The sequence below is a fragment of the Oncorhynchus tshawytscha genome, linkage group LG20 (genome assembly GCF_018296145.1).
Source record: "Oncorhynchus tshawytscha isolate Ot180627B linkage group LG20, Otsh_v2.0, whole genome shotgun sequence".
Classification (NCBI taxonomy): domain Eukaryota; kingdom Metazoa; phylum Chordata; class Actinopteri; order Salmoniformes; family Salmonidae; genus Oncorhynchus; species Oncorhynchus tshawytscha.
In genome coordinates this window covers 23,766,154-23,793,973 of record NC_056448.1, presented here as the reverse complement: position 1 = coordinate 23,793,973, position 27,820 = coordinate 23,766,154, and the positions used below count along the sequence as shown (strand labels likewise).

Genomic DNA, 27,820 nt, shown 5'->3' with positions numbered 1-27,820 from the left:
GTCAAACCTTTCTGAGAGTTAGAAAGGAAGAAGCAAAGCCTGATGTGGACAGAGAGATAGAACACTTGAACTGTGCCCGTACGGGGTGGGTGATATTCACAGACCAGTGACATAAGAGAGTACAGATTTGAAATAGGCTAAAGTCATTCCTACACAGGAATATAGAAGGATCATTGGGTAACCTCTTTGCACCAAAACACCAAACTCAACTCTGGATCCTGTGTCTATTAATAAGTGCTTTATGAACACCTCTGAAACTTTCCTGATTTCTACCAGTTGTACCCAAATGGACAGAAAGGATTTGAGTAAACTGTAGGGTTGGTAATATAGCAAAGCATGCCTTTTTCAAAAACAAACTCGATACCTTTTATATAATAGTAGACTTTGGCCCAACTGCTGTATTTCCTGGGAGAGGCTTTGTTTCTTTTGTATACTGCATACACTTCCAAAAATATATATTTTTCAGGCCTGATGAGAGTTGATAGATATGCCATGTTTGATCTAAACCAGAAGAAATAACAGCCACAGTGATACATCAATACTGTAATGGTACAATGGAACAATAAAAGCAGCAATAATTTTCATTTGCGCCCTGTGTTCATGTGCGTATTCTTGTTGTTTTTCTGTTCTGTTCTCATAGTCGTGTGTGGGTTGTACTGAAAATGAAACGTCACCACATCTGATTTACTTTTTTTCCTCACCTGCTTTGGCAAATACAAACAGAAGAAGGTTGTTCATTTCACGTCATAAATGGCTCTGTCTGCCTTGTACAGTATGTGAGCAACTAGAGATACCAGCCTGACAGATCTAATGCTGGGTATTGTGATTACACTGATGTTAAATGGTTCATTTGTAGCCAGTAAACATTCTGCTTACACAGTCACAAAGTTTATAGCAACATGGCTATTCATGCTTGCACATTAAAGTTTTATATACTATTCTGTGTAATTAGGAAAGTGTTTCCCCTTACTTTTTAGTGTAACCAGAATGCTAATTTACAGCATAAATTAGAAAAATTGTTACAAATACATTTTTTGTAATAATTTATTGGAGTGATTTAATGCCTGCAAAGTAATGGACTACTAATTATCTGTGAGATAGTGCTCTATTTTGCAAACTTAAAAGTTCCCTATATCTGTAGTTGTTGAAAAAACATTACTAATGGGAGCTGCAAATCCCCATTTGATTCAAAAAGGATTCCTCTTTATCTTTGAGAGACCATTTTAAAGGTCCTAGATGAACTGTATGGTAGCATACCATACTTTGATCGGTTGCCAGTCCAGTACATTAGGCAAGAGGGATGGTATCTACAGTTGTGTCCCTGAGTGTTGTATATTACTGTTGGTGTCCCTCATGATCAATGGACATATCAGAATCTGTGGTGTTGCGATGTTGTGTGCTCTATGTTTGATGGCTTCCTCCTCAGTGTTTGTGTGTGTGAAACCTCAGCAGCGCCACCAATGTCTTCAGTCCCCATCAACAGAAGGAGAGGGAGGTATTAAGGAATGATTTCAACAATAGCCCAAAAGGCAATACCTCATCCTTATTCTGAACCACTTTTATAAACATTAAGGGCTTGTTTCCCGGACACTAGTCCTGAACTAAAAACCTATTCCAATGGCAAATGTTTATTGAGCAAGCGTTTGAAGCTAAATCCTTGTCTGGGAAACCAGCCCTATTTGAAACATAAACGTTACGTAGGTATTTGACACACATTTAGTGGAAAACCTACAGTAAGTATAATGGTCTGCATTGACACTGTTCTCTTTTTCTTGGACTTTATGCAGAGTTATGTTTTCATACTTGTCTATATTGACAGCTAATGCTGAGAAGTCTGAAGGTCAGCACACATAACTTCAAATATTATTGGAAATTGAATTAGACTGTAGAAATGTTTGGCATACCTAACCCTTCAATCTATTTAACACAACATATTTTAAAGTCCGTTTGGATATATAGCTTTACTGTTGATGGAGAGGGCTACTCAGGTGACAGTGGGGTGATAAAGTGTTGTTGAGGGACACAATGCTGACTGTAGACTGTATGTACTATTGTAGCCCTACCTCAGAAAGAGAAAGAGTAGGCCACAGTGGACTACTGATTTCTTTGTAATGCACTGCCCCTACCCCCACCACCCTCCATGGCATTTCTCTTCAGGTAACCACGGATACCACAGAGAGCACGGCCCCGCCTGTCCGAGCGGCATCCCCCATGGTGCGTCCCGTGTGTCCCCCAGGCACCATGAGGCCCATCAGCCCCACCAGGGGCCCCAGGGACCTCCGAGACAACAAAAAGAAAAAGGGACTGCTCTCCAAGGGGAAGAAACTGCTCAAGAAGCTCTCTCCGGTTAAATAAACTGTTCCCAGCTGAGCCCAGTACTGTACATCACATACAGTACATGCAATCAAATCAGCTGATCGTACGCACACAACTACAATTGCAACATGTGTGTATGTATTACAGGACGATATATGTGAGCCTAATCTAATATATTCAGTGATACATGTTCTAATGATTAATACACATACAGTGCCTTGCGAAATATTCGGCCCCCTTTAACTTTGAGACCTTTTGCCACATTTCAGGCTTCAAACATAAATATATAAAACTGTATTTTTTTGTGAAGAATCAACAACAAGTGGGACACAATCATGAAGTGGAACGACATTTATTGGATATTTCAAACTTTTTTAACAAATCAAAAACTGAAAAATTGGGCGTGCAAAATGATTCAGCCCCCTTAAGTTAATACTTTGTAGCGTCACCTTTTGCTGCGTTTACAGCTGTAAGTCGCTTGGGGTATGTCTCTATCAGTTTTGCACATCGAGAGACTGACATTTTTTCCCATTCCTCCTTGCAAAACAGCTCGAGCTCAGTGAGGTTGGATGGAAAGCATTTGTGAACAGCAGTTTTCAGTTCTTTCCACAGATTCTCGATTGGATTCAGGTCTGGACTTTGACTTGGCCATTCTAACACCTGGATATGTTTATTTTTGAACCATTCCATTGTAGATTTTGCTTTATGTTTTGGATCATTGTCTTGTTGGAAGACAAATCTCCATCCCAGTCTCAGGTCTTTTGCAGACTCCATCAGGTTTTCTTCCAGAATGGTCCTGTATTTGGCTCCATCCATCTTCCCATCAATTTTAACCATCTTCCCTGTCCCTGCTGAAGAAAAGCAGGCCCAAACCATGATGCTGCCACCACCATGTTTGACAGTGGGGATGGTGTGTTCAGGGTGATGAGCTGTGTTGCTTTTACGCCAAACATAACGTTTTGCATTGTTGCCAAAAAGTTCCATTTTGGTTTCATCTGACCAGAGCACCTTCTTCCACATGTTTGGTGTGTCTCCCAGGTGGCTTGTGGCAAACTTTAAATGACACTTTTTATGGATATCTTTAAGAAATGGCTTTCTTCTTGCCACTCTTACATAAAGGCCAGATTTGTGCAATATATGACTGATTGTTGTCCTTTGGACAGAGTCTCCCACCTCAGCTGTAGATCTCTGCAGTTCATCCAGAGTGATCATGGGCCTCTTGGCTGCATCTCTGATCAGTCTTCTCCTTGTATGAGCTGAAAGTTTAGAGGGACGGCCAGGTCTTGGTAGATTTGCAGTGGTCTGATACTCCTTCCATTTCAATATTATCGCTTGCACAGTGCTCCTTGAGATGTTTAAAGCTTGGGAAATCTTTTTGTATCCAAATCCGGCTTTAAACTTCTTCACAACAGTGTCTCGGACCTGCCTGGTGTGTTCTTTGTTCTTCATGATGCTCTCTGCGCTTTTAACGGACCTCTGAGACTATCACAGTGCAGGTGCATTTATACGGAGACTTGATTACACACAGGTGGATTGTATTTATCATCATTAGTCATTTAGATCAACATTGGATCATTCAGAGATCCTCACTGAACTTCTGGAGAGAGTTTGCTGCACTGAAAGTAAAGGGGCTGAATAATTTTACACGCCCAATTTTTCAGTTTTTGATCTGTTAAAAAAGTTTGAAATATCCAATAAATGTCGTTCCACTTCATGATTGTGTCCCACTTGTTGTTGATTCTTCACAAAAAAATACAGTTTTATATCTTTATGTTTGAAGCCTGAAATGTGGCAAAAGGTCGCAAAGTTCAAGGGGGCCGAATACTTTCGCAAGGCACTGTACTTACATGTACTTCGTGCCAAATTCAATGAGACCTTTGCTCACACATACTGTATAACTGTGATGTATTTGAGGTAGAGGGGAAAAAGGAGAACAAACTAGGATTTTCATGACATGGATTTTCATTTCCACTGTTTTCTTTAATCAAATGGAGATCAGGACGATGCTGCTAAACCATTTGTGTGCATTTGTTTCAAGCAGGGTAACAACAGAGTAGCCTATTTTTCTGTTTATTACAAATCTAACATTTCTATATGGTTTCCACAGCAATTGTGCAATTATAAGGTCTCCTACAGACATGATGTGGCAAAAAACATCAATGTTGTGGCAGTGAGATGTTGATGCCAGGAGAGACCATACTCCTGGAACACTGGAGCAACAACTATTGATGGCATTCTGTCAGTAATGCTGGCTGCTAATACAGAGGCTTTATTCAGTGCAATATATCACAGACAGGATGGTGACAAAGGGTTGAATCACCCACAGAACCTAGAAGTCTATAGGGTAGTTGGACACAGGGCATTACAGACAGGAGAAGGAGCTGCATTGGATAATACGTTTGAACCATCTCAGTGGCCTTTATGAAAGCAATTCTAGCATGACTTTCCTCATTTTCTACGGTTGAACAAGGTTGTTTTTAGACTTACAAGTCTTTGCCAAGAACCCCTAGTGCATCTCTGCAGCTTTGTTTGATAGAAATCTAAAATGTATGTTTGTTCGTTTCATTGCTGTCCAACTGTCATGAAACGCCTAGTTAAAGACAACCTTCTGTGTTTGCCTTCCAATTGCACAAAGGTGTGTTTTGTCTGATGAATGGAAAATAAGTAGTTCTCTGTGTGTATGGATGTGTTGAGGATGTAGGCTATGTGTGTGAGTTTGTGTGCTCAGTGTGCATTCATGTCTGTGCATCCTTTATTTAAAAAGAGGACAAGTAGTTGAGTCATGTGATCTTAGTGGTGTGCTGCTAACTACATTGCCGGTGTAATATTCAGTTCTGTTGTCTGTCGAAGAGGGCCATTTTCCCCGCTCAGCCATTTCAGTAAAGATGTCTAGGTGTGCTCAAGATTCTGCACCGTTTACTTGTTTACACTCTTCTAGAACTCGTGACAACCTCTTTCTGAAGTCAAGGGAAAGGGAGGGATGACCTACATACTGTACCTACAACCTCTAAACCAGTAGTCATGTGGCTTATGGGATAAATGAGTGCTAGGATGCATCCAGCTGATCCATTGACTGGAGAGGCTGTCATAGCCTTTAGACAAACATTGTCCTATATTTTGACACCTTTCAGGACCATATATTAACCCATTTTCATAAACCATGATCCTATTCTGTAATAGTTTAACATTACTTCCGTTGCTGTACAGCCACAGTTTGATGGACATGATCATAATGGACAACATGTCAATCCATGACTCAAAATGACAGTGTTTTATTCTGACAGGGTCCTCTAAATTCCCATCAGCTAAGATATCTGAGTCAAGCATAATACCCTGCTGTATAATGATTACAGGGTTCTTTTATGTTTATTAAAAAAAGAGAGAAAATCAAATGATGGATTGTCAAAAAGGAATGTACGAAATGTTCAACGGGCAATATAGTACACATTTTATTATTTGTCCAACGTTATGCATTATGTTATGCATCCATTTGTCAAAAGGTGTTAGTCATAATACCAAATCCTTTATTTGTAAATGGGTGTAGTGTCTATACTGTTGCTCTTTTGTACTTTTCTCCATTTATAGATAATTTCTAAATGTTTATACTTGATTTTCAGACTGCCTTTTTTAGTGCATTGAGATTTATTCTTACTGTAAACAGTGCAAGCATTCTCCATGGTGTCCTCCAGATAAGATGTTTAAGTCTGCGGTTATGTGCTTGCTCCGTGAATCAAAGATACAAACAAAAAATAGAAATCATTATTTATGGTGTGTGTGTGCATGTGCAAAAAAATACATTTTTTATCAAAAATAAATTTGATATTTTGTAGAATATTGTGTTTGGATTACTTTGGTGCATATTTACATTTGAGTCATTTAGCAGACGCTCTAATACAGAGCGATTTACAGTTAGTGCATTCATCTTAAGATAGCCAGACAACCACATACAGTGGGGAGAACAAGTATTTGATACACTGCCGATTTTGCAGGTTTTCCTACTTACAAAGCATGTAGAGGTCTGTAATTTTTATCATAGGTACACTTCAGCTGTGAGAGACGGAATCTAAAACAAAAATCCAGAAAATCATATTTTATGATTTTTAAGTAATTCATTTGCATTAAAGTAGCTATCAGCAAAGTCAGTGCTAGTAACGGGGACTATTCTTTAAAGAGGTAGGGTTTCAGATGTTTTTGGAAGATGGGCAGGGACTCTGCTGTTCTAGCTCCAAGGGGAAGCTGGTTCCACCACTGGGGTGCCAGGACAAAGAGGCACTTTGACTGGGCTGAGAGGAAGCTGTCCTCCAGCAGGGGTGGGAGGGCCAAGAGACCAGAGGTGGCAGAACGGAGTACTCAGGTTGGGATATAAGGTTTGAGCATAACCTGAAGCTAGGGAGGGGCAGTTCCTCTTGCTGCTCCATAGGCAAGTACCATGGTCTTGTAGTGGATGTGAGCTTCGACTTGAAGCCAGTGGAGTGTGCGGAGGAGTGGGGTGACATGGGAGAACATGGGAAGATTGAACACCAGGTGGAGAAAGAGCAGCTCTGTCTTGTCGAGTTTGAGCTTGAGGTGGAGAGCCAACATCCAAGCACACATATCTGCCAGGCACGCAGAAATGCGTGTCACCACCTGGGTGTCAGAAGGGGGGAAGGAGAAGAGTAGTGGAGTGTCATCCGCATAGCAATGATAGGAGAGACCATGTGAGGATATGACAGAGCTGAGTGACTTGGTGTATAGTAAGAAGAGGAGAGGCCCTAGAACCGAGTCCTGGGGACACCAGTAGTTACAGTACATGGTGTAGATACAGATCCTGCCCACATCACCTAGTAGTTGTGTCCTGCCAGGTAGGATGCAATCCAAGAGTGTGCAGCGCCTGAGACGTCCAGCCCTGAGAGGGTGGAGAGGAGGATCTGATGGTTCACATGTCAAAGGCAGCGGATAGATCTCGGAGGATGAGAACAGAAGAGAGAGAGAGTCAGCTATGGCAGTGAGGAGAGCCTCCGTGACACAGAGAAGTGCAGTCTCAGTTGAGTGACCCATCTTGAAGCCTGACTGGTTAGGGTCAAGAAGATCGTTCTGAGAGAGAATGTGAGAGAGTTGGTCAGAGACAGCAAGCATAAGTATTTTGGAATGAAAAGAAAGACGGGATACCGGTCTGTAGTTTTTGACATCAGATGGGTTGCGTGTTGGTTTCTTGAGGAGGGGCGAAACTTTGGCCATATTGAAGTCAGAAGGGACGCAGTCAGTGGTCAGGGATGAGTTGATAAGGGAAGTGAGGAATGGGAGAAGGTCTCCAGAGATGGTCTGGAAAAGGGAGGAGGGGATGGGGTCGAGCGGGCGGCTTGTCGGGCAGCCGGACCTCACTAGTAACAGGATTTCATCTGGAGAGAGAGGGGAGAAAGAGGTCAAGGCGTAGGTTACTTCTGTGTGAGTGGGACCAGTGGACTCATTAGGCATGTTCATGATTTCCCTTTTATATCTCAATGACCTGAATGATAAATGATTTCTAACCCATATTGCATGAATTAAAATTACTACTAATAATAACGTAACTGAATATGGATTTTGCAGCATAGCCTAGCTACCACAGATGAAAGGGAAGACCTACTGAAGGGATCACCTTCAATCCGTGCTATTACACGTTATATCCTCTGGATGGCAGCAGTGATCTTTACTTCACCATTTGCAGACCTTATCAAACGTGAAAAAGGCCCATTCACATTTGATAATAACAATAACAAACACTCATGTGTTAGGAGAACGTAGAAATGGCAATTCTGCGTGCTTTTGCAGACTTGACGGTAGAGGGCTTGTTTGAATAGTGTCATTACAGGTTTGCAAAGTGTGCCTAGTTAGACAGAGCTTTCTCACAACTTGAACTTGACAGCATCTGTAGCTTCTCCTGTTGTAGGTAACTAACGTTAGCTAGCTAGCTATGGCTATTGGCCGCGGACAACTTTTCCGCAGTTTCAGAGAGGGTTTGTTGAAGAATGCCCCGCCAACAGAGGGTCAAGGACCGACAGGCAAAGAGAATAGTAGACTCAGCGAGAAAATGACTGGATTTTCCCCGGGCACTCAAAGGTATGAGTTGTGTGATGTCGTCAACTCCTGTTGCATAGTATGCACTGAGCCCCAATAAGCTGGTTTGTAGCTGACTAACTTCAGCTAGCCACTGACTTTTGTTGACTGCAAAATTGTGTTGCATCTCTGTCCTTCTCTATGCTCGACTACAAGTGTGGAACCACCAACACTGCCACGAAAGAAGAAGAGGAAAAAGAAGGCGGCAAAGGCTACTGTACCCTGTCAGCCAGTTGTACCACTGCCAAGGGTGCCTACAAAGTCTACTGGACATGCTGGCAAGCCAGCTGAGTGCACACCGAATCACATAGAGAGGTAAAAGTGGGTTGCTGTGGAACCCACGAGTAATCAGATTGCAGGGCATAGAACATATGCAACATATGTTATTGGTTCTATGCCCTGCAATCTGATTACTCGATTGTGTTTGCACTAGATGGGAAAGATCAAGCATTCCAATAAATGTTTTAATCATGTCTATTTGGTGTTTTATTAGGATGCCACCGGAGATCCTTCTGAAGATCCTATCGTACCTGGATGCCCTCTCTCTCTTCTCCATCGGCTTCACCAACAAGCGATTCTATGAGATGGCCCACAACAAGTAAGGAGTGAAGTACTGGTCACATTGTAGTCTATTCTTCCTCCCTACAGTCTTACAGACTGGTTTTACGTCATCATTTTTGACCCACAGTATTTTGTTGCAGTGGAATGTGGCACAAGATGTATTCTGCAGAGTATGGACACAGTAAGAAGTGGAGGCCCAAGCGTTTGGACGAGGTTCAGTGCAATTCATATTTCATAACACTCCTTTTTACTTATCACACCAAGGTCATTTTTTATGAGCATTATGTGCTTGTATGCACATTATTTTTTGTATGATTATTATTATTATTGGTGTTTTCCTCCACCAGGTGCTGGATAAACTGAGTGCGGTGGTGGTCCAGGAGAGACCAGAGGGCTATTGGAGAAGACTGTACTTCAGGACCATGGCTGGCTTCAATGAGACCAAGTGGAGGAAGGAGTTGAGAGACATCAACCCTTTCACAGGCTTGCCCAGTCAGACTGAAAGAATCCTCAGGTTAAACAGTTTCTGCAGTTAGTACTGAAGTTGTACTGCCTCTGTTGTTCAGGCTCATGTATAAAACATGCCATTTATAAGGCGCACACATACAGAGGCTCCAATGCTGCTGTAATATTGTCAGAACCTACTCACTGGGCCAGAATCAATTAAATTGTCCGCAACTATGTTTACATAGTTACTCTAATGTATTTTGTTCTCCTCTCCACTGCCTCAGGAGCCAGCGTGTGACCTGGGAGATTACAGTGTCTGACAAGTGGGGGTTGGAGGGGACGTTTGAGCAGAGCCGTGCCTACTTCTCTGACTCGTCCGTGACGGTGTGCTGGAGCAGCGGGCGCTGGCCCTCCTTCCACCAGCTCTCTACCTTACAGCTAGATGGTGTCAAAAGACAAGCTCTCAGCTCCCCTAACATCAATAAGTGAGTGTCTCTCTTTCTCTCTTGTCTCTTCTTGCCTCTGGGTGAAATGCCTGCTCCCCTCTTCTCCCCTCAGGCCTGGCTGGCGGTCTCTGATGGCTAAGTTTGACAGGGACACCATCTCTAAGAGTGGCCAGGTCATCGGTAGAGACCAACTAGTCACCCTGGTACTCTTTTCGCCTAGCATTGTCATTGGCGTCTGGAGGGTATGTCATCTAAATCACATCATTAGAAAATTGATGGGCTAACCCACAGTGTGCTGATGAGTTAGTTTGTTTTCTGATAAAAAGTGTATAATGTTTGGGATTTCCCTGTGTCATTCCACAGGGCCGGTGGTCCATTGCCTTTGTGATGGCCAGCTTCCACTACCACAGGCTGGTGGAGAGGAGTCTCCTGGGCACCTCAATGTGGTATGCAGCGCCCCTGACTCCGGAACAGGCTAGGATTGAACAAATTGGCATGACTGGAATCTGTTTTTTATATTTCAGCAGAAAAGGATGTTGCATGCATGTTCAATTAAAAAACTAAGTCATTCTCTCTCTCTCCTCTCTCACTCTCCCTCTCTCTCTCTCTCTCTCTTCTCCCTCTCTCCCTCTCCTCTCTCCTCTCTCCCTCTCCTCTCTCCTCTCTCTCTCCTCTCTCCTCTCTCTCCTCTCTCTTTCTCCTCTCTCCTCTCTCTCCTCTCTTCTCTCCTCTCTCTCTCCTCTCTCTCTCTCTCTCTTCTCTCTCTCTCTCTCTCTTCTCTCTCTCTCTCTCCTCTCTCTCTCTCTCTCTTCTCTCTCTCTCTCTCTCTCTCTCTCTTCTCTCTTCTCTCCTCCTCTCTCTTCTCTCTCTCTCTCTCTCTCTCTCTCCTCTCCTCTTCTCTCTCTCTCTCTCTCTCTCTCCTCTCTTCTCTCTTCTCTCTCTCTCTCTCTCTCTCTCTCTCTTTCTCTCTTCTCTCTCTCTCTCTCTCTCTCTCTCTCTCTTCTCTCTCTCTCTCTCTTCGGTCTCCTCTCCCTCTTCTCTCTCCTCTCTCTTCTTTCTCTTCTCTTCTCTCTCTTCTCCCTCTCTCTCTCTCCTCTCTCTCTCTTCGGTCTCCCTCTCTTCTCTCTCCTCTCTCTTCTTTCTCTTCTCTTCGGTCTCCTCCCTCTCTCCTCTCTCTTCTTTCTCTTCTCTTCGGTCTCCTCCCTCTCTCCTCTCTCTTCTTTCTCTTCTCTTCGGTCTCCTCCCTCTCTCCTCTCTCTTCTTTCTCTTCTCTTCTGTCTCCTCTCTCTCTTCTTTCTCTTCTCTTCGGTCTCCTCCCTCTCTTCTCTCTCTCTCTCTCTCTCTCAGCCCCTATTCCATGCCAGAGAACAAGCCTCCTTTCGACGACATGGACCCTGACTCTGGCCTCCATGGTTACACGCTCCGCATTATACTACACAACACTGTGACCCAGATCATGGCCGGCCACTTCTCTCAACTCTACTGTATCAAAAGTAATGAAACCAGTACCCAGGAGGTTTCTCTTTCAGAACCACATTGGGCCGCTGTACGATACCGCAGTCTGTAGTTGACTTTGATTGTGTGTTGTGGTTGTCCAGGTCAGGTCCATGGTGGTTTCATCCAGCTGAATGTCATCAACAGGGGAAGCCTGTCCCAGCACACCCCTCTCTCTGGCAGGATCAGCCTGCCCTGGAAGTGTGAGGCTCTAGAGGGCACCGTGGAGGTACTGTAGGGGAACACTGACTCTGACTGGTTTAGGTTACACTTTACTGGAACCACCAGGGCTACATGATGGGGTCATTGTGATAACAGAACAGCTGACATATAGACTTTGGCGCTCCCCCTCTCTCTCTCTTTCTCTCTCTCTCTCTGTCTATTTATCTCTTTATTTCTCTCTCTCGCTAGCTTTCCGTTCAATTGGCGACAGATTTTCATGTGAATATTGTAAAATCTGCATAAAGAAAATATGTGCATTTTCCCACCAGTGGTGTTTCCACCAAACTGACTTGTTGTGGATAAAAATTAGTGTGTGATGACGTAGTGCAGACAAGTTTTTTTTTTTTTGTCACAAACTGTTGGTTAAATAATAAATGTGCCTACTCTGGTCTTGGCACGTGCGCTCTAGCCAACAGATCACAGATACAGTATGTGTAGGCACTGCCTACCCACCATGTCGAACGAACAAATGATCTGTCTGCATTTATAAAATGGTATCGAAACAGGCAGTGCCTGTTTCCATCACAGCTGTTTTTTGTCTTTGCCCCTAAGTAAGTGTTTCACTGTTAGGCTACACCTGTTGTTTAGGAAGCATGTGACAAATAAAAATTGATTTGATTTGGAAACATGGTTTATGTCTCTCTCTACTTCTATTTCTCTCTCTGTCTGTCTGTGTAGAATTGCTGCATGATGAGCCTGACCCTGATGGATGAGTACCAGAACCCCTTCTGGTGTGTCAGCACACCCGTGTGTATGGCACTGAACAGTAAGGAGCCATCCAACGACTACGAGGGACAGCACTTCCTGATCAAGTACCAGGATGCAGAAGGCAAGGTAAACCAACCCCACATGACTCACACGTCAGAGGATAGATTACCTTTGTGCAGAGCTGTGCCTACTTGTTTTTTGTTGGGTTGGTTTATTTGACAAGGACCATGTCATTGGAAACATTGTATCTGTACTGTATATATTTACATTTTACATTATCACCCATAACCTTTAATGTAAGTAAATGATCACATATGGGGAGCAGCAACCAATGAGTGGACATCTGTTTTTTTTTCTTAACAATAATGTATGAGTTCTTTATTGTTGTAGGTGAGGATGGACCTTGTGTGGCTGGAAGAGCAGAGACAGTACTTCCTCATCAATCTGGTAGTCTTCATCGCCACGGCCAAAGTCAACAAGCACTTTGGGAGAGCCTACTGACGCTGCATGTAGAGGTGGCACTGTGATGACAAAGTGGTGACATAAACTGTCATGACAGCTGACAACTGACAACTGTTATGTTGTTGTTATGCAGTATAATGTAGGCCTTATGATAGAAGCTTGAAGTAAAGTGTTGAGCCTGTATACAGTATGTCAATTGATGACATAGTTTAGTTGGGTTTTGTTCTGAGTAAGTTTGAAGTAGTTCAAGTTTGAGGGTTTTCCCCGGCCAGTTTTCATTATTTCTGTATATTTATATAGTTTTATGCATTGTTTTGTGAATCATTAGTACACATTGGTAAAATGTAATCTTACTTTTTTTTAAGTATGTCTTGCCATATTATAAAGAGCAAAACTACATGTGAAATGTGTTAACAGAGTTGAACTATTTTGGGTTTGTAAACTTTCTGTTACAGATGGACTATCTGATTCTGATAAATATTCTGATTTATATATTTCGGTGTTATTTTTTATTCCGCCATAGTGCATTCTTTAAAAGCACTAGACAAGCTAAGTGAAACTGGAGGGATCAGCCTGTGTTCTACTGTATTACGCTTTACATTCTCAGGATGGCAGCAGTGATCTTCATCCCCAATAGCGCTATTTTCAGTCCCAGCAAAACGCAAGTGCTCCCTCACAGCCCTGGCCACGATTGCTTTTCTTTCTTTCTAAGCCGAGAGAAGTCTTATTGTGTACACTGCCTCACTGTTAGAACCTAATCAGGACAACTGCTGATGCCAACTGTCTAAGCATCAATATTATTATTTCTACATACTGATTCCATATATCCAAGCCTTCATTTATACAAATATTGTTCAATACCGTAGCTAGTTACAGTAAAGAGTTGTTGATTGAGTGGAAAGAACTGCTGCGATTCACTGCTTTGGTTCATTGAGTCGATGCTTCAGTACATTTGGCACATGGGCCCTGTGTATGTTCTTAACCAGAAAACGAAAGAGCGAAAAAGTGAGAGAGTGGAGATTACACTCATACATCACAGCATCCGGGTCCCACCTCACCGCCTTCTCCTGGATCCTGAGTGAGTTGTAACACTCCCTAGGGCCCTGGGGCCATCGGATGTTTAAAATTCTCAACGACTGACCTCTCTATCCAAGCATCAATCTTCGGGTGGCCTTTTCAGATAATTATATTTGACAGGTCCTAATAGTGCTGACCCCTCAACAGAGCAGAGATCACTACAAAAGATAAAGATTATACAGATCAGGTAGTTGTTTAAATCCCTCACAGTTCTTTTGACTGCTTACTTTTGTCTTGATAATGTGTTCCTGTTTAAAGAAGCTTTACCGGCATAGGTAGTAGCCAGTTTATTAGGTATACCCATCTAGTACCCGGTCAGACTCCCTTTTGCCTGCAGAACACATTGAATTCTTCAGGGCATTGAAACATTGCTCAATTGCAATCAAGGGACCTAACATGTGCCAGGACAACTTTCCCCACACCATTACACCACTGCCACCAGCCTGTACCATAGACACCAGGCAGGTTTGGGCCATGGACCCATGCTGCTTAAACCAAATCCTGACTCTGCCATCAGCTTGATGCAATAGGAACCGGGATTCATCGGACCAGACAATGTATTTCCACTCCATTTTTGTGATGTGTGGTGTTCCTAATAAACTGGCTCTTGAGTATATACCGTGTGTTTGTGTGTGTTCGTATGTGTGTTAGAGTCCTGAGTTGATGCCATTACAAGTGATGCTATAAAAAAGCACATATCCCTAAGTCAGCACAGGTGGGAAATAGTCAAATAAAAAAGTGAGATGACATGGAATACCAATACACTTTTACATTTCAACCCTGCAGGATGTAGCAAGAGTCAGGACTGTGGCCTCCCCTTCATTAGTCTGTGAGAGCAGATACCGGTTGGAGGACAGGTACTCTAGCAGTTAAGAGTGTTGGGCCAGTACCCAAAAGGTTATTGGTTCAAATCCCTGAGCTGACTAGGTAAAAAATATGTTGATGTGCCCTTGAGCAATGCACGTAAACCTAATTGCTCCTGTCTGTCGCTCTGGATAAGAGCATCTGCTAAATGACTAAAATGTAAAAAAATCCACTTGGACTGTAACTCATCCCAGTCTCCTGTGGAGTGATGTGTATGGTGGCCATGCTCTGAGAGCCACTTTCATTTGTCATCCTGTGACACTGAGAGAAGGAGGCTCAGCCTGGCCCCAGCCATTCATCTTTGTCTGTGCTGTTCACAGTGGGCTAGCCACGGGGCAATGCCTCCCATCACTGTGGCTCTGGAGAGGTCCCAGAGCTACCTCACAAACTCTGGACCATATTCTTGAGCTGCCTATAAGGACTGACTGCTAGACATAACCTGCATTATTGCCAGTCAGTCCATATAGGCAGCTCAAGAGTATGGTCCAGATTTCTCTAGAGGTTGTGTGGAGGCCATGATAACAACAATGTACAGGGCTTCAGAAATTATTTAATGGTTCTTACTGTCTTAAAAACTTGTATGAGCTAATGATAAATCATGAGATTTCTTATAGCCTACATCACTGTACCGGGCATATTTGATTTACACTAATCTCTCAACTCAGATTTGATGGATACAATGAAGTCCATCTCATCATTCAACTAATGGAGAGTAGTAGAGAGGTTGAAGACAGATTAATACCATAGAGAATGATATTTATCTCTAGAGGCCAAAATGCTGTTTTAGCATGGGCAGCGCCATTGAGGGCTTCCACCATGCTTCCTCCATTTTAAAGTAGTCATAGTAGTCAACTGAGGGGGGATTCCTATGGGTTGTAGCCTCAATGGCGCTGCCAATGCTGTCACAGATGCTATAATGTCACAGGTGTAAAGATGAGTCCTCTATCTCTATGATTAAGACACACCTGCACAGTGGCTTTTAATGTCAATCTCAGAACAGGATTAGTGTCAGCAAAGGTTAACAGCCATCCAGTGACCTGGGTCCTTACAGATCATTCATGGATGTTCTTTTCATGTTTCACCTAGATTGAAATTGTCAGGAAAAGGATCCAAAATCTTTTTGAGCGAGGGGAAATCGTAGGGTCAATACGAGGCCATGCTTCCAGAACTATTGATTATTAAAGTGTTCATTTTAGGACCGAAGAGAAAATAATCTATTTTAATTTCAGAGCAAGAACAGAGGGGAGAATTAGGAGAGCACACATGGTGAGTAACAGCCCCAAACACATAATTTGCAGTTTTTTCCCACAGGTTTACGTATTTTTTCAGCCTCTCTTTCATCCCCACTAAACTCCTCCTACCAATCACCTTATTAGGGACTCATACTTCTCTGCCGATTAGTCTGAATAGCTGGACATCCATCCAGCTTCCTGTCGGTAATTAGGGTTGAACATGGTTGATCCATTTTAGATGACCATTCAACCTTTCAGCCACCTATACTGTTTAGCTAGTTTATCCAGGCCAACAACACTAGTGACCAGACCACCACTCAACAGGGTTCCTTCCATTAATAGCTGCCGTAAGAGCATGTTTGCATGTCTTGAAATGCCCAGCTAAGACCTGGAACCGTTCCCAGATGGCTACCACCGCTAACATGCACGTTGCTGAAGCTTTAATAATGGTAGAGAGACAAAACTCCCTCCTAACACTGCATCACAAAATAATGCTCCTAATTTAAATCCACCAGGCCTAGTTTGGCTTGTGGTAAATGGTGTTTAGACAATGTTAAACATATCACACACTATGGTCCAGGATGGATTACGACAGACTCCATCTGGTTCTTTTGCATGAAACAATTGGGCTACATAGGTACCCCTTCTTTATAGCTATCCACAGGCACTTTAATTTCTCTAAGACACATATTTATTTTAACCCGCTGGCGCTGTCAGGGATGGGATGTTTATTTGGAAATGAGTCTGTCGCTGCATAAAGCTTCTACCTTTGCACCCATGTCACCTTCCATTGAAAATCAGGTTGTGCTGAAGCAGGACAGCATCAGCTTGGCAGCCATGATCCCTTTATTTCAGGCATTAATGAGTGTTGACACGTGTCGTTGCACAGACAAACAACAAGTGACCATCAAACCACAGGACACTGGGAGTCTGGGACACCCTCTGCCACTCAGTCCAAACAGAGAGGGAGTCAACGAGACGAGAGGAGGACAGGACAGGCCTGACAATAATATTGGCTCATTAAACCTTGCAGGTTTACTGCAAAGTTGATGTTCTCTCAGCCAGCCAGGCATTCAGCCACAGTCTTGGTGTGGATCCAGAGATGACACAGCGTCGATGAGCCGTATCCTCACCTCCGTTCGGTCCTAAAAATGCCCATCTCATCATCTCTCCACTGCCCCTGCAGGGTGCCATCATGGGAAGCTGCATGACATTTCAATTAATATCTTACACGCAATGATGTTCAGTGTACCATAACAAGTGAGGGTCTGACATTTTTTAACAAGACTGGGTTAAGATTAAATGCAGTATAGACATATTTTAGGCCATTTGTATAATATTTGAGACTTGCTTGCTTAGGCAAAAGGAGTACATGATAATAATAGTTTGGTGGGTGCTTATATTTGTCCTAATTAACAGATGCACAAGTGTGTATTATACTCATGTGTTAATTGGAAATGTATTTTTGGCATATCTCAACATCCCCTGAGACACCCTCGGAGAGTGTGGTTACGGCCAGATTCAGCCATTATCAATGGCGATCCTGGAGCAATTAGGCTTATGTCAATCAAATTTACAGTACCAGTCAAAAGTTTGGACACACCTACTCATTCTGTCACGTTCTGACCTTAGTTCTTTTGTTATGTCTTTGTTTTAGTATGGTCAGGGCGTGAGTTGGGTGGGCAGTCCGTGTTCTTTTTTCTATGATTTGGTATTTCTGTGTTTGGCCTGGAATGGTTCTCGATCAGAGGCAGCTGTCAACCATTATCCCTGATTGAGAACCATACTTAGGCAGCCTGTTTTCACCCTTGAGTTGTGGGTGATTATATTTTCTGTTTAGTGTAGGTTGCACCTGACGGTGCTGTTTTGTTTGTTTGTTTGTTTGTTTGTTTGTTTGTTTGTTTGTTTGTTTGTTTGTTTGTTTGTTTGTTTGTTTGTTTGTTTGTTTGTTAGTGGTCAGTTTAAATAAATAACAAGTACCACGCGCTTTGGTCCTCACCTTCTTCCACCGACAACCATTACACATTCAAGGCTTTTTCTTTATTTTCACTATTTTCTAAATTGTAGAATAATAGTGAAGACATCAAAATTATGAAATAACACATGGAATCATGTATTAACCAAAAAAGTGTTAAACAAATCAAAATATATTTAAGATTTTAGATTCTTCAAAGTAGCCACCCTTTGCATTGATGACAGCTTTGCACACTCTTGGTATTCTCTCAACCAGCTTCACCTGTAATGCTTTTCCACCAGTGTTGAAGGATATGCTGAGCACTTGTTGGCTGCTTTTCCTTCACTCTGCAGTCCAATTCATCCCAAACCATCTTAATTGGGTTGAGGTCGGTGATTGTGGAGGCCAGGTCATCTGATAAATCACTCCATCACTCTCCTTCTTGGTCAAATAGTCGTTACACAGCCCAGAGGTGTGTTGGGTCATTGTCCTGTTGAAAAACAAATGATAGTCCCACTAAAAGCAAACCAGATGGGATGGCGTATCGCTGCAGAATGCTGTGGTAGCCATGCTGGTTGTGTGCCTTGAATTTTAAATAAATCACCAACAGTGTCACCAGCAAAGCACCCCCAAACTATCACAGTCTCCTCTATGCTTTACGGTGGGACCCACACATGCGGAGATCATCCGTTCACCAGCTCTGCATCTCACAAAGATACAGTGGATGGAACCAAAAATCTCAAATTTGGACTCATCAGACCAAAAGACAGATTTCCACCAGTCTAATGTCCATTGCTCGTGTTTCTAGGCCCAACAAGTCTCTTCTTATTATTGGTGTCCTTTAGTAATGGTTTCTTTGCAGAAATTCAACCATGAAGGTCAGATTCACACAGTCTCCTCTGAACAGTTGATGTTGAGATGTGTCTGTTACTTGAACTCTGTGAAGCATTTATTTGGGCTGCAATTTCTGAGGCTTGGTACTCTAATGAACTTATTCTCTGCAGTAGAGGTACACAGGGTTTTCCTTTTCTGTGGCGGTCCTCATGAGAGCCAATTTCAGATTAGCGCTTGATGGTCTTTGCGACCAAAATGTTCCGGGATTGACTGACCTTCATGGCTTAAAGTAATGATGGACTGTCGTTTCTCTTTGCTTATTTGAGCTGTTCTTGCCATGATATGGACTTGTTCTTTTAACAAATAGGGCTATCTTCTGTATACTACCCCTACCAAGTAACAACACAACTGATTCGCTCAAAAGCATTAAGAAGGAAAGAAATTCCACAAATGAACTTTTAACAAGGAATACCTGTCAATTGAAACGCATTCCAGGTGACTACCTCATGAAGCTGGTTGAGAGAAAGCCAAGAGTGTGCAAAGCTGTCATCAAGGCAAAGGGTGGCTAGATTCTCAAATATATCTGTGGCGTACTTCAGGTCAGCCACCAGGGGGAGACTCGTCGAGGCCTGGTGACAGACGGAGTATACATCACGAGGCGATGGCTCCATCTGCTGAACATGCCAGGTCTTGAAGGGCTCTCCGCCCAAGACTAATTGGGGCTGATTGGGGAGTTGGTGAGTAATCAAGGGCTGATTGCTCACCAGCTGTACAAGCCCCATAAGGCTGCCAGAAGGACAGCACACAGAGGAGGACTGGGGGAAGTAAGGTGACTTCCGTGTAGTTGGAGACGGTGTCCGAGCGAAGACGTTTGTGTGCCTGACAGGATACAGCAAGACCCAGAGCCCAGGAGAGAGACTCATGGGGTGACCTATCCTTTTCTTTTGATTTATTATTTAATAAACACCCTTGAAACCGGGCTAATCATACTCTGTCCGTGTCTGATCTGTGTAAACGTCTTGACCAAACCCCCTGGTCTGCCACAAGAACATATATTTTGACTGGTACTGCATGTCGTGCACCCTAGAGTCAAGTGCTGATAGAAATTGATTTGGTGAAAAGCAAGACGTTTGAGTAGCCATTTAATAAACTGTTCAGCAGTCTCATGGCTTTTGGGTAGAAGCTGTTCAGGATCCCTTTGGTCCCAGACATGGTTCTCCGGTACCGTTTGCCATGTGGTAGCAGAGAGAACAGACTATGACTTGGGAGGTTGGAGTCTTTGACAATTTTAGGTGTCCGGCCCACACTACCCACTGTAGCTTCTTGCGTTCGGATTCAGAGCTGTTGACATACCAAGCAGTGATGCAGCCAGTCAAGATGCTCTCAATGGTGCAGCTGTAGAACTTTTTGAGGATCTGAGGGCCCATGCGAAATTGGCGTGCCCTCTTCACAACTGTGTTGGTGTATTTGGACCATGAAAGGTCATTATTGATGTGCACACCAAGGAACGTGAAGATCTCGGCCGTCTCCACTACAAACTCCATTTCCTATAGTCCACGATCAGCTCCTTTGTCTTACTGACATTGAGGGAAAGGTTTTCGGTCCTGGATCCACACTGTCAGGTCTCTGACCTCCATGTAGGCTGTTCTCATCATTGTCGGTGATCAGGCCTACCACTGTTGTGTCGTCAGCAAACTTAATGATGGTGTTGGAGTCGTGTTTTGACATGCAGTCGTGGGTGAACAGGAAATACAGGAGGGGACTAAGTACACACCCCGGAGGGGCCCCAGTGTTAAGGATCAGCGTGGCAGACATGTTGTTGCCTACTCTTACCACCTGGGGGCGGCCCGTCAGGAAGTCCAGGATTCAGTTGCAGAGGGAGGTGTTTAGTCCCAGAGTTCTTAGCTTAGTGATGAGCTTCATGGGCACTATGGTGTTGAACGGTGAGCTGTAGTCAATGAACAGCATTCTCACATAGGTGTTCCTTTTATCCAGGTGAGAAAGGTCAGTGTGGAGTGCGATAGAAATTGTGTCATCTGTGGATCTGTTGGGGCGGTATGCGAATTGGAGTGGGTCTAGGGTGTCCGGGAGGTTGCTGTTGATGTGAGCCATGACCAGCTTTTCAAAGCACTTCATGGCTACCAACGTGAGTGCCACGGGGCAGTAATCATTTAGGCAGGTTACCTTTGCTTCCTTGGGCACAGGGACTATGGTGGTCTGCTTGAAACATGTAGGTATTACAAACTCGGTCAGGGAGAGGTTGAAAATGTCAGTGAAGACACATGACAGCTGGTCCGCGCATTATTTGAGTACACGTCCTGGTAATCCGTCTGGCCCAGCTGATTTTTGAATGTTGCCCTGTTTAAAGGTTTCGTTCACATTGGCTACCGAGAGCGTTATCCCATGCAGAACAGCTGGTGCTCTCGTGTATGCTTCAGTGTTGCTTGCCTCGAAGCGAGCATAAAAGGCAATAGGCTCATCTGGTAGGCTCGCGTCACTGGTGTCATGACGTGCCCCTTTCTGGATATAGATTGTGGCATCTTCCCCTCTCTCTCTCTCTCTCTTACACCCAGGTTATGTCATCTCAGGTCATAAATTCCTGGAGGAGACTCTCTCCCCCTGGCCATGCAGAAAGAGACACATAGAGAGAACAAAGGATTTCACATGGCAAACTCCTAAATCTCCAAAATGGGGATTTGATACAAAAGTTCCACTAGTGAGAAGGTGTGAATGGTCAGTGGACAACATACTTTGGTGCGAAAAGTGCAAATCAATCCCAGAACAACAGCAAAGGACCTTGTGAAGATGCTGGAGGAAACAAGTACAAAAGTATCTATATCCACAGTAAAACAAGTCCTATATCGACATAACCTGAAAGGCAGCTCAGCAAGGAAGAAGCCACTGCTTCAAAACCGCCCCAAAAAAGCCAGACTATGGTTTGCAACTGCACATGGGGACAAAGATCATACTTTTTGGAGAAATGTCCTCTGGTCTGATGAAACAAAAATATAACTGTTTGGCCATAATGACCATCATTATGTTTGGAGGAAAAAGGGGGACGCTTGCAAGCCAAAGAACACCATCCCGACCATGAAGCACGGGTGTGGCAGCATCATGTTGCCGGGGTGCTTTGCTGCAGGAGGGACTGGTGCACTTCAAAAAATAGATGGCATCATTAGGGAGGGAAATGATGTGGATATATTGAAGCAACATCTCAAGACATCAGTCAGGATGTTAAAGCTTGGTCGCAAATGGGTCTTCCAAATGGACAATGACCCCAAGCAAACTTCCAAAGTTGTGGCAAAGTGGCTTAAGAACAACAAAGTCAAAGGAATTGGAGTGGCCATCACAAAGCCCTGACCGCAATCCCATAGAAAATTTGTGGGCAGAACTGAAAAAGCGTGTGCGAGCAAGGAGGCCTACACACCTGACTCAATTACACCAGCTCTGTCAGGAGGAATGAGCCAGAATTCACCCAACTTATTGTGGGAAGCTTGTGGAAGGCGACCTGAAACATTTGACCTATGTTAAACAATTTAAAGGCAATGTTACCAAATACTAATTGGGTGTATGTAAACTTCTGACCCACTGGGAATGTGATAAAATAAATAAAAGCTGAAATATATCATTCTCTCTACTATTATTCTGACATTTCACATTCTTAAAATAAAGTGGTGATCCTAACTGACCTAATACAGGGAATTTTTACAATGCCTAAATGTCAGGTGTATGTAAACCTCCGACTTCAACTGTAACTATATATCTGAATATGTACATTTCACAATTATGGGGTTTGCATCTAATTCTTGTATCAAATGAATGAGTAAAGATTAAACTATTTGTGAAATGATGTAAAACCTTTAATGAAAGAGAATTGTATTCCCTTTAAAGTTTAACCAAGTCATTGGCCCGCCCCGGTGAGAACAGACATGATCAGGCGTCATGGAACATCTCTTTTATACTGTTACTAATAAAAAACCCTCCTGAGAAAATCCTCTTCAGACCACGCATACCTCGATCAGCTAAGGGGGCAAAGGTTTGAGTTTAGACCAAGCACATCCATAGCGTGAGCTGTGATTGCAAATAGTTATTGAATTCCTAACCATACCACGTGGAGCATTGGCTACATGGCTGGAAATGGTTCAACTGAGACTATCAATCTCTCAAGAATAAGAGCAAGTCTGAGATACTAATTACTGGTCTGCAGCTAGAAACCTTTCTCAATGGTACTCTGAAGTATCCATTTTAACCACAAAAGACTTGATCTTCAGGGGAACAGAAAAAAGAAAGAGACTGACTCGGATGAACTCTCCATCAGAAGGACTGACGATTCCAACAGAGATCACGACGATACTATATAAATATAAATATATATTGATTGCAATTATTCCCGATTGAGTGAGCGTTCATGTGCAAAGGATTAGCATTTCAATTAATATAATTATCAATTGTGTGACTACTGTTCTATCCCGCCTTTTCAGTCCACACCCACTTGGCGTTGTCCACCAAGCCATCATATTGGCTTAGCCCACTAGGGAACCTCCCCTATCATTTCCTTGTAACCATATCTGCTGTTTGTATGTTTATGCATTTCTGTGATTATTTAGTTAGTTAGTAAATAAATGATTAAGACAATTGGTGTATGAATGATATATAGTAAAGGCTGAATTCATGCAGATAACCAACAACTTGTGAAGTTTGGAATGAGACTAACGTGAGGTAAAGAATAATTCATTAATTAGAAGACTAATTGATTAGATTTTTAAAATATCTGAAGAGTTATATTAGGAAAATTAATCTGAAGATTTTACTTTGTGCCCTGACTTCCTAGTTAATTACATTTATATGATTAGTTTAATCACATAATAATAATTACAGAGAATTGATTTGATAAAATAACAGTCTTCACTTTAATGATGCAAAAGACACAACACTGGGCAGCTCGCGTCTGGGTTTCCCTTTGTAGTCCGTAATAGTTTTCAAGACCTGCCACATCCTACGAGCGTCAGAGCCAGTGTAGTAGGATTCAATCTTAATCCTGTATTGACGCTTTGCTTGTTTGATGGTTCATCTGAGGGCATAGCGAATTTAAAATCAACCTGCTATAGAGCACTGAATGTTAATTTACCTATTTTTTACACTAAAATGTAACACTGAAAAACAGCACTAGGTAACACAACTAGGTAACACAACTAGGTAACACAATTTGCTGGGTACAAATATTCTCATATAGGTACGGTTTAAAACATTATCACATCAATCTTTTTTAAATGTTAAAGGATTCAGTTTAAACACTGAGGTAAACACTAACAGTCAAAGCACTATTTTAAAAAATGATTCAGAACGGTTCTCTTTAGAATGCTTCTTGCCTTCCAAATAATCATCAAAGAACCCGTTCTTCCAAAAACGGTTCTTAGAATGAAAAATGTTCTAGGTAGAACCCTTTGCTCTACAAAGAACCCTCATCTTCCAAAAAGGGGTCTTTAGGTGAAAATGGTTATTGGTAGAACCCTATCTATCCATCTGCTAAGAACCCTTTTGGAACCCTTTTTTCCAAGAGTGTATATGCAATGCCCTCTGAAAAAAAGTGGGTATACCTTTGTCTTTCCCCCTCTACACCCCTGTCAATAGGCTACAAAAACAGAGTACAAAATAACAATAGACTAAAAATAGCAGTTATTAGGTCAAATAAAATATATAGACATGTAGGCCTACAAAGTATTTCTAGGCCTTTTGTGAATTGTAGCCTATATACTAGTAGCGCAACATATTCCAAATGGGACTGCCTTTAATAAATCGTGGAGAAATCACTAGATCCCATTGACCTCTCGTGCGTTTAATTTCCTCGCAGGCCTTTCCCCCACGGCGATTACGCACGAGAATCGTTAATCTGACGGAATATGGGCACAGCGGCTCAACCTGATTTTTACTCATTCTATATGCAGTCCAGGACAGGATATAACATATCCGCAGTCTACTCAGTGAAGTTTGCTTTTAGTTGCGTCCACAATAAACGGTGATTGTAAAAGAATACCACAACTTGGATCTTTGTTCTACAATGTGGCGATCCACAAGCGAAAGTGGATTTTACGCAGGAAAATTAGACGGGGGCAAGGTGCAGAAAGTAGCGTAAAGTGGATACCCAAACTGGTGGACCTAAACAACACTTCAGTTATTACTTGGAACAGGAATTTACCGTTGCATCTGTTATCAACATAGAGTTATATATATTCATTACAGCTCTTTACTTTGTTGGGGATTGAAAAAATGTAAATGACCATAGATGTGTGTCAATTGAGAGCAGAAAGTCTGACACTGTTCTCTTGGTACGTTGTTGGAGCGCTCCTGTAGATAATCAGGACTGTCCAACTTGCCAAGATGCTTTATTTGTCTCTCTTTTGGATATTGCCAATTGTCACAGTATTCATTTTCAAACTTCTGACAGGTAAGGATCCACTTTGCTGTGATAGATGGTGAAAATGAAATGGTTTGAGGTCAATTCTTTTTTCATTTTGTCCATTCTAACTTATTTTGATTCTCTCAATTGATCAACAGATAAAAAACACAGCTTGACAGTTGGAAACACATTTAAAGGAATAGCTTATTTTATTACAGTAGGTCCATACATTGATGTAGACTAGAGGCATTCATTTATTGAATACATGGCCTTTCCTATTTTCATACTACATGAAAAAATATCATCAGGAATATCATCAGGAAATAGATTAATGTTGTGCATACAGATGTAGGATCTTCATTTGATCACCCTGTTGCAGGGCAACTTGTAAGACTTTTAGTGTATTTGTTGTTTAAAAAGGCTTCAGACGTTTGTAATTTCTACTGTGAAATTTCTGACTTGATTTTCCCTCACGAAAAATGTACCAACCCCTACAAAAATGTCCATTAATTATAATTTACATAATAATGAACATTACCTATTGTTGCAGGATTCTTTTCCTGCTGTAGCAAACTGGTTCAAATTAAGATCCTACACTAAAACCTTAGCATTTACATTTACATTTGAGTAATTTAGCAGATTGTAATCAGTGTGCTTGAACCTCCTTGTGTGGACAGTACCACTCTTTCACCCAGCAGTCCAGCAATTAAGGGGTGGTGCAGGTACAGTCACATGTGGTGGGGGCAGTTGCAGACATGATTTGTTCATTAGACGTGTGTGTTTTGGGAGCAGTTTGGCCAAGTGATGTGATGCTAGAGTGGAAATCATCATCAGAGAAAGAGGCTGGATGTCAGGAAACAGCCACTGTGTTTGTTTGGAGATAACCTGTCCTGCATTATAGAAGATGAGACCAAGCTGTCTGTCTTCTGTTGATAACCATTTCAGACTGCTGTTTGGTGTGTGTCTGTGTGTGAGTGACTGTGCCTACTCATCCCTCTACTTGTGCAGGTGTAGCCTGTAGAGAGATTAGAAAGTCAAGAAGATTTAATATTTGCTTTGTGCACAATTTCACCTTTTGACCCTCCACAAACCTGTTTTTTCCTTGAAAATGAATATGTGATTTTAATTGACCCTCTCCGTGAGAGAAAGGTCACATAGGTTGAGCCATGAAGGGCAGTGCTACCCTTCCATTTCCCCAATACTAATTGGCTAGCAATTTCTTACTCCCTTCTAACGAAATACTAATGGTTTCTCATTAATATTCTGCATGACTGATCAGTGTGATCAGTTGTACATGAGGGTGTTTGGCCTCCCTGTGGAACTGTATCATGATGTTCTTGTTGTCTAAAGTCAACTCATTGAGAACAGAACAACACATTCAGGTGTTTGAGGCTTGACTTGCAGAACGCCTTTTGATAAATTACTTCAAAGATGCACGGCATGTCCAGATCAACCTTCAATTTCCGCCGCTGCACTTTAACGATGGCGGCCGTGTGGGCTTCGGAAGAGGAAGCTGGTGGGTCTGTCAGCGAGAGAAAGGTTAAGTGTCTGCCGGCTGCTTCTGCATACCAGGGTTCTGACACATTGTTTCTTGTACAGACAGGCAGTCATCCAACAGAGCCTCACAGTGCTGGTCGCTCGTTTTCTCAGATACATGAAGAGATAGCTACAGTATCTTCTGGCATGGCAGAAGTGGGAGGGTTTCTATTGAGATATACACTGAGTATACAAAACATTAGGAATACCTTCCTAGTATTGCCCTCTTTTGTCCTCAGAACAGCCTCAATTTGTTGGGGCATGGATTCTATAAAGTGTCAAAAGCATTCCACAGGGATGCTGGCCAATGTTGACTCCAATGCTTCCCACAGTTGTGTCAAGTTGGCTGGATGTCCTTTGGGTGGTGGATCATTCTTTATGCACACAGGAAACTGTTGAGCATGAAAAACCTGTCAGTGTTGCAGTTCTTGACACAAACCGGTGCACTTGGCACCTTCTACCATACCCTGTTCAAAGTCACTTAAATATTTTGTCTTGCCCATTCAGCCTCTGAATGGCATTCATACACAATATAATTGAACAGAATAGAATAAAATATTATTGTCCATCCAGGATGGCCTTTTAAAGGATCACATACATTCTCACGTCACACACATTTAAACCAGTCAGTCCATCATACTGCATACACTAAAAACATAGAGGACATTGATACATTCACTCACAACTGACCGCTGCTCCAACTACACTGGATAGATAAAATTGACCAATACAAAAAAATGTAAACATAAAATAATTTATCTTTCGTCTATCGGTGTTTTCATAATTTTCATAAAGAGTATGACATTGTTTCCGCACGTAGCATTGAATACAAGGGAAGCCAGAGAGCATTTGGCCTCCCCCAAAAAACATGCATAAAATAATAGCCAATCAGCGTTGAGCTAAACTGAGTGAGCACAACAGTGAATGGTCCTGGCGCACCAAATAAAAGTGTCAAGGGAAGCCAGTTTGGATTTGGCTTCACCCCTATCACATATAAATAAGTAATTTATAGAAACAACTTGAATTGTTGCATCTTGTTAAGTTGTTGTTCTCTGGTGGCTAGCTAGCTAAAATTGTCCCTTTTCTAAATTAGTCACGGATGGAGATATGGATTTGGACTTGGTGGTTTTACTTAATTCTCCATACTGGCCATTGGACTGAGAGGATGGATGTAATATATGTAGTATATTAATGT

The 27,820-nt window shown here is 42.5% G+C and overlaps 3 protein-coding genes across 3 annotated transcripts in view; all 3 read left to right on the top strand.

Moving 5' to 3' along the window:
- The window catches only part of LOC112220378 (RIMS-binding protein 2), a 72,605-nt gene extending 70,017 nt beyond the window's left edge, over nucleotides 1-2,588 (top strand). The window contains exon 23 of the mRNA XM_042302387.1: nucleotides 2,158-2,588. Within this exon, the coding sequence (XP_042158321.1) occupies nucleotides 2,158-2,355 (198 nt within the window). The 3' untranslated portion in view covers nucleotides 2,356-2,588. The remainder of the gene's footprint in view (nucleotides 1-2,157) is intronic.
- A 5,405-nt stretch (nucleotides 2,589-7,993) lies between these two features.
- LOC112220379 (F-box only protein 15-like) lies at nucleotides 7,994-14,412 on the top strand. The gene is made up of 12 exons (XM_024382247.2): nucleotides 7,994-8,394; nucleotides 8,548-8,706; nucleotides 8,885-8,989; nucleotides 9,093-9,165; nucleotides 9,300-9,466; nucleotides 9,684-9,884; nucleotides 9,958-10,087; nucleotides 10,209-10,291; nucleotides 11,193-11,338; nucleotides 11,444-11,568; nucleotides 12,240-12,395; nucleotides 12,660-14,412. Exons 1-12 carry the CDS (start codon nucleotides 8,249-8,251, stop codon nucleotides 12,768-12,770), a joined length of 1,602 nt encoding a protein of 533 aa, XP_024238015.1. The 5' UTR covers nucleotides 7,994-8,248; the 3' UTR covers nucleotides 12,771-14,412.
- A 10,202-nt stretch (nucleotides 14,413-24,614) lies between these two features.
- Nucleotides 24,615-27,820, top strand: part of LOC112219946 (transmembrane protein 132D-like) — a 41,998-nt gene continuing 38,792 nt past the window's right edge. Inside the window, exon 1 of the mRNA XM_024381437.2 lies at nucleotides 24,615-25,137. Coding sequence (XP_024237205.1) covers nucleotides 25,071-25,137 — 67 coding nt within the window. The 5' untranslated portion in view covers nucleotides 24,615-25,070. The remainder of the gene's footprint in view (nucleotides 25,138-27,820) is intronic.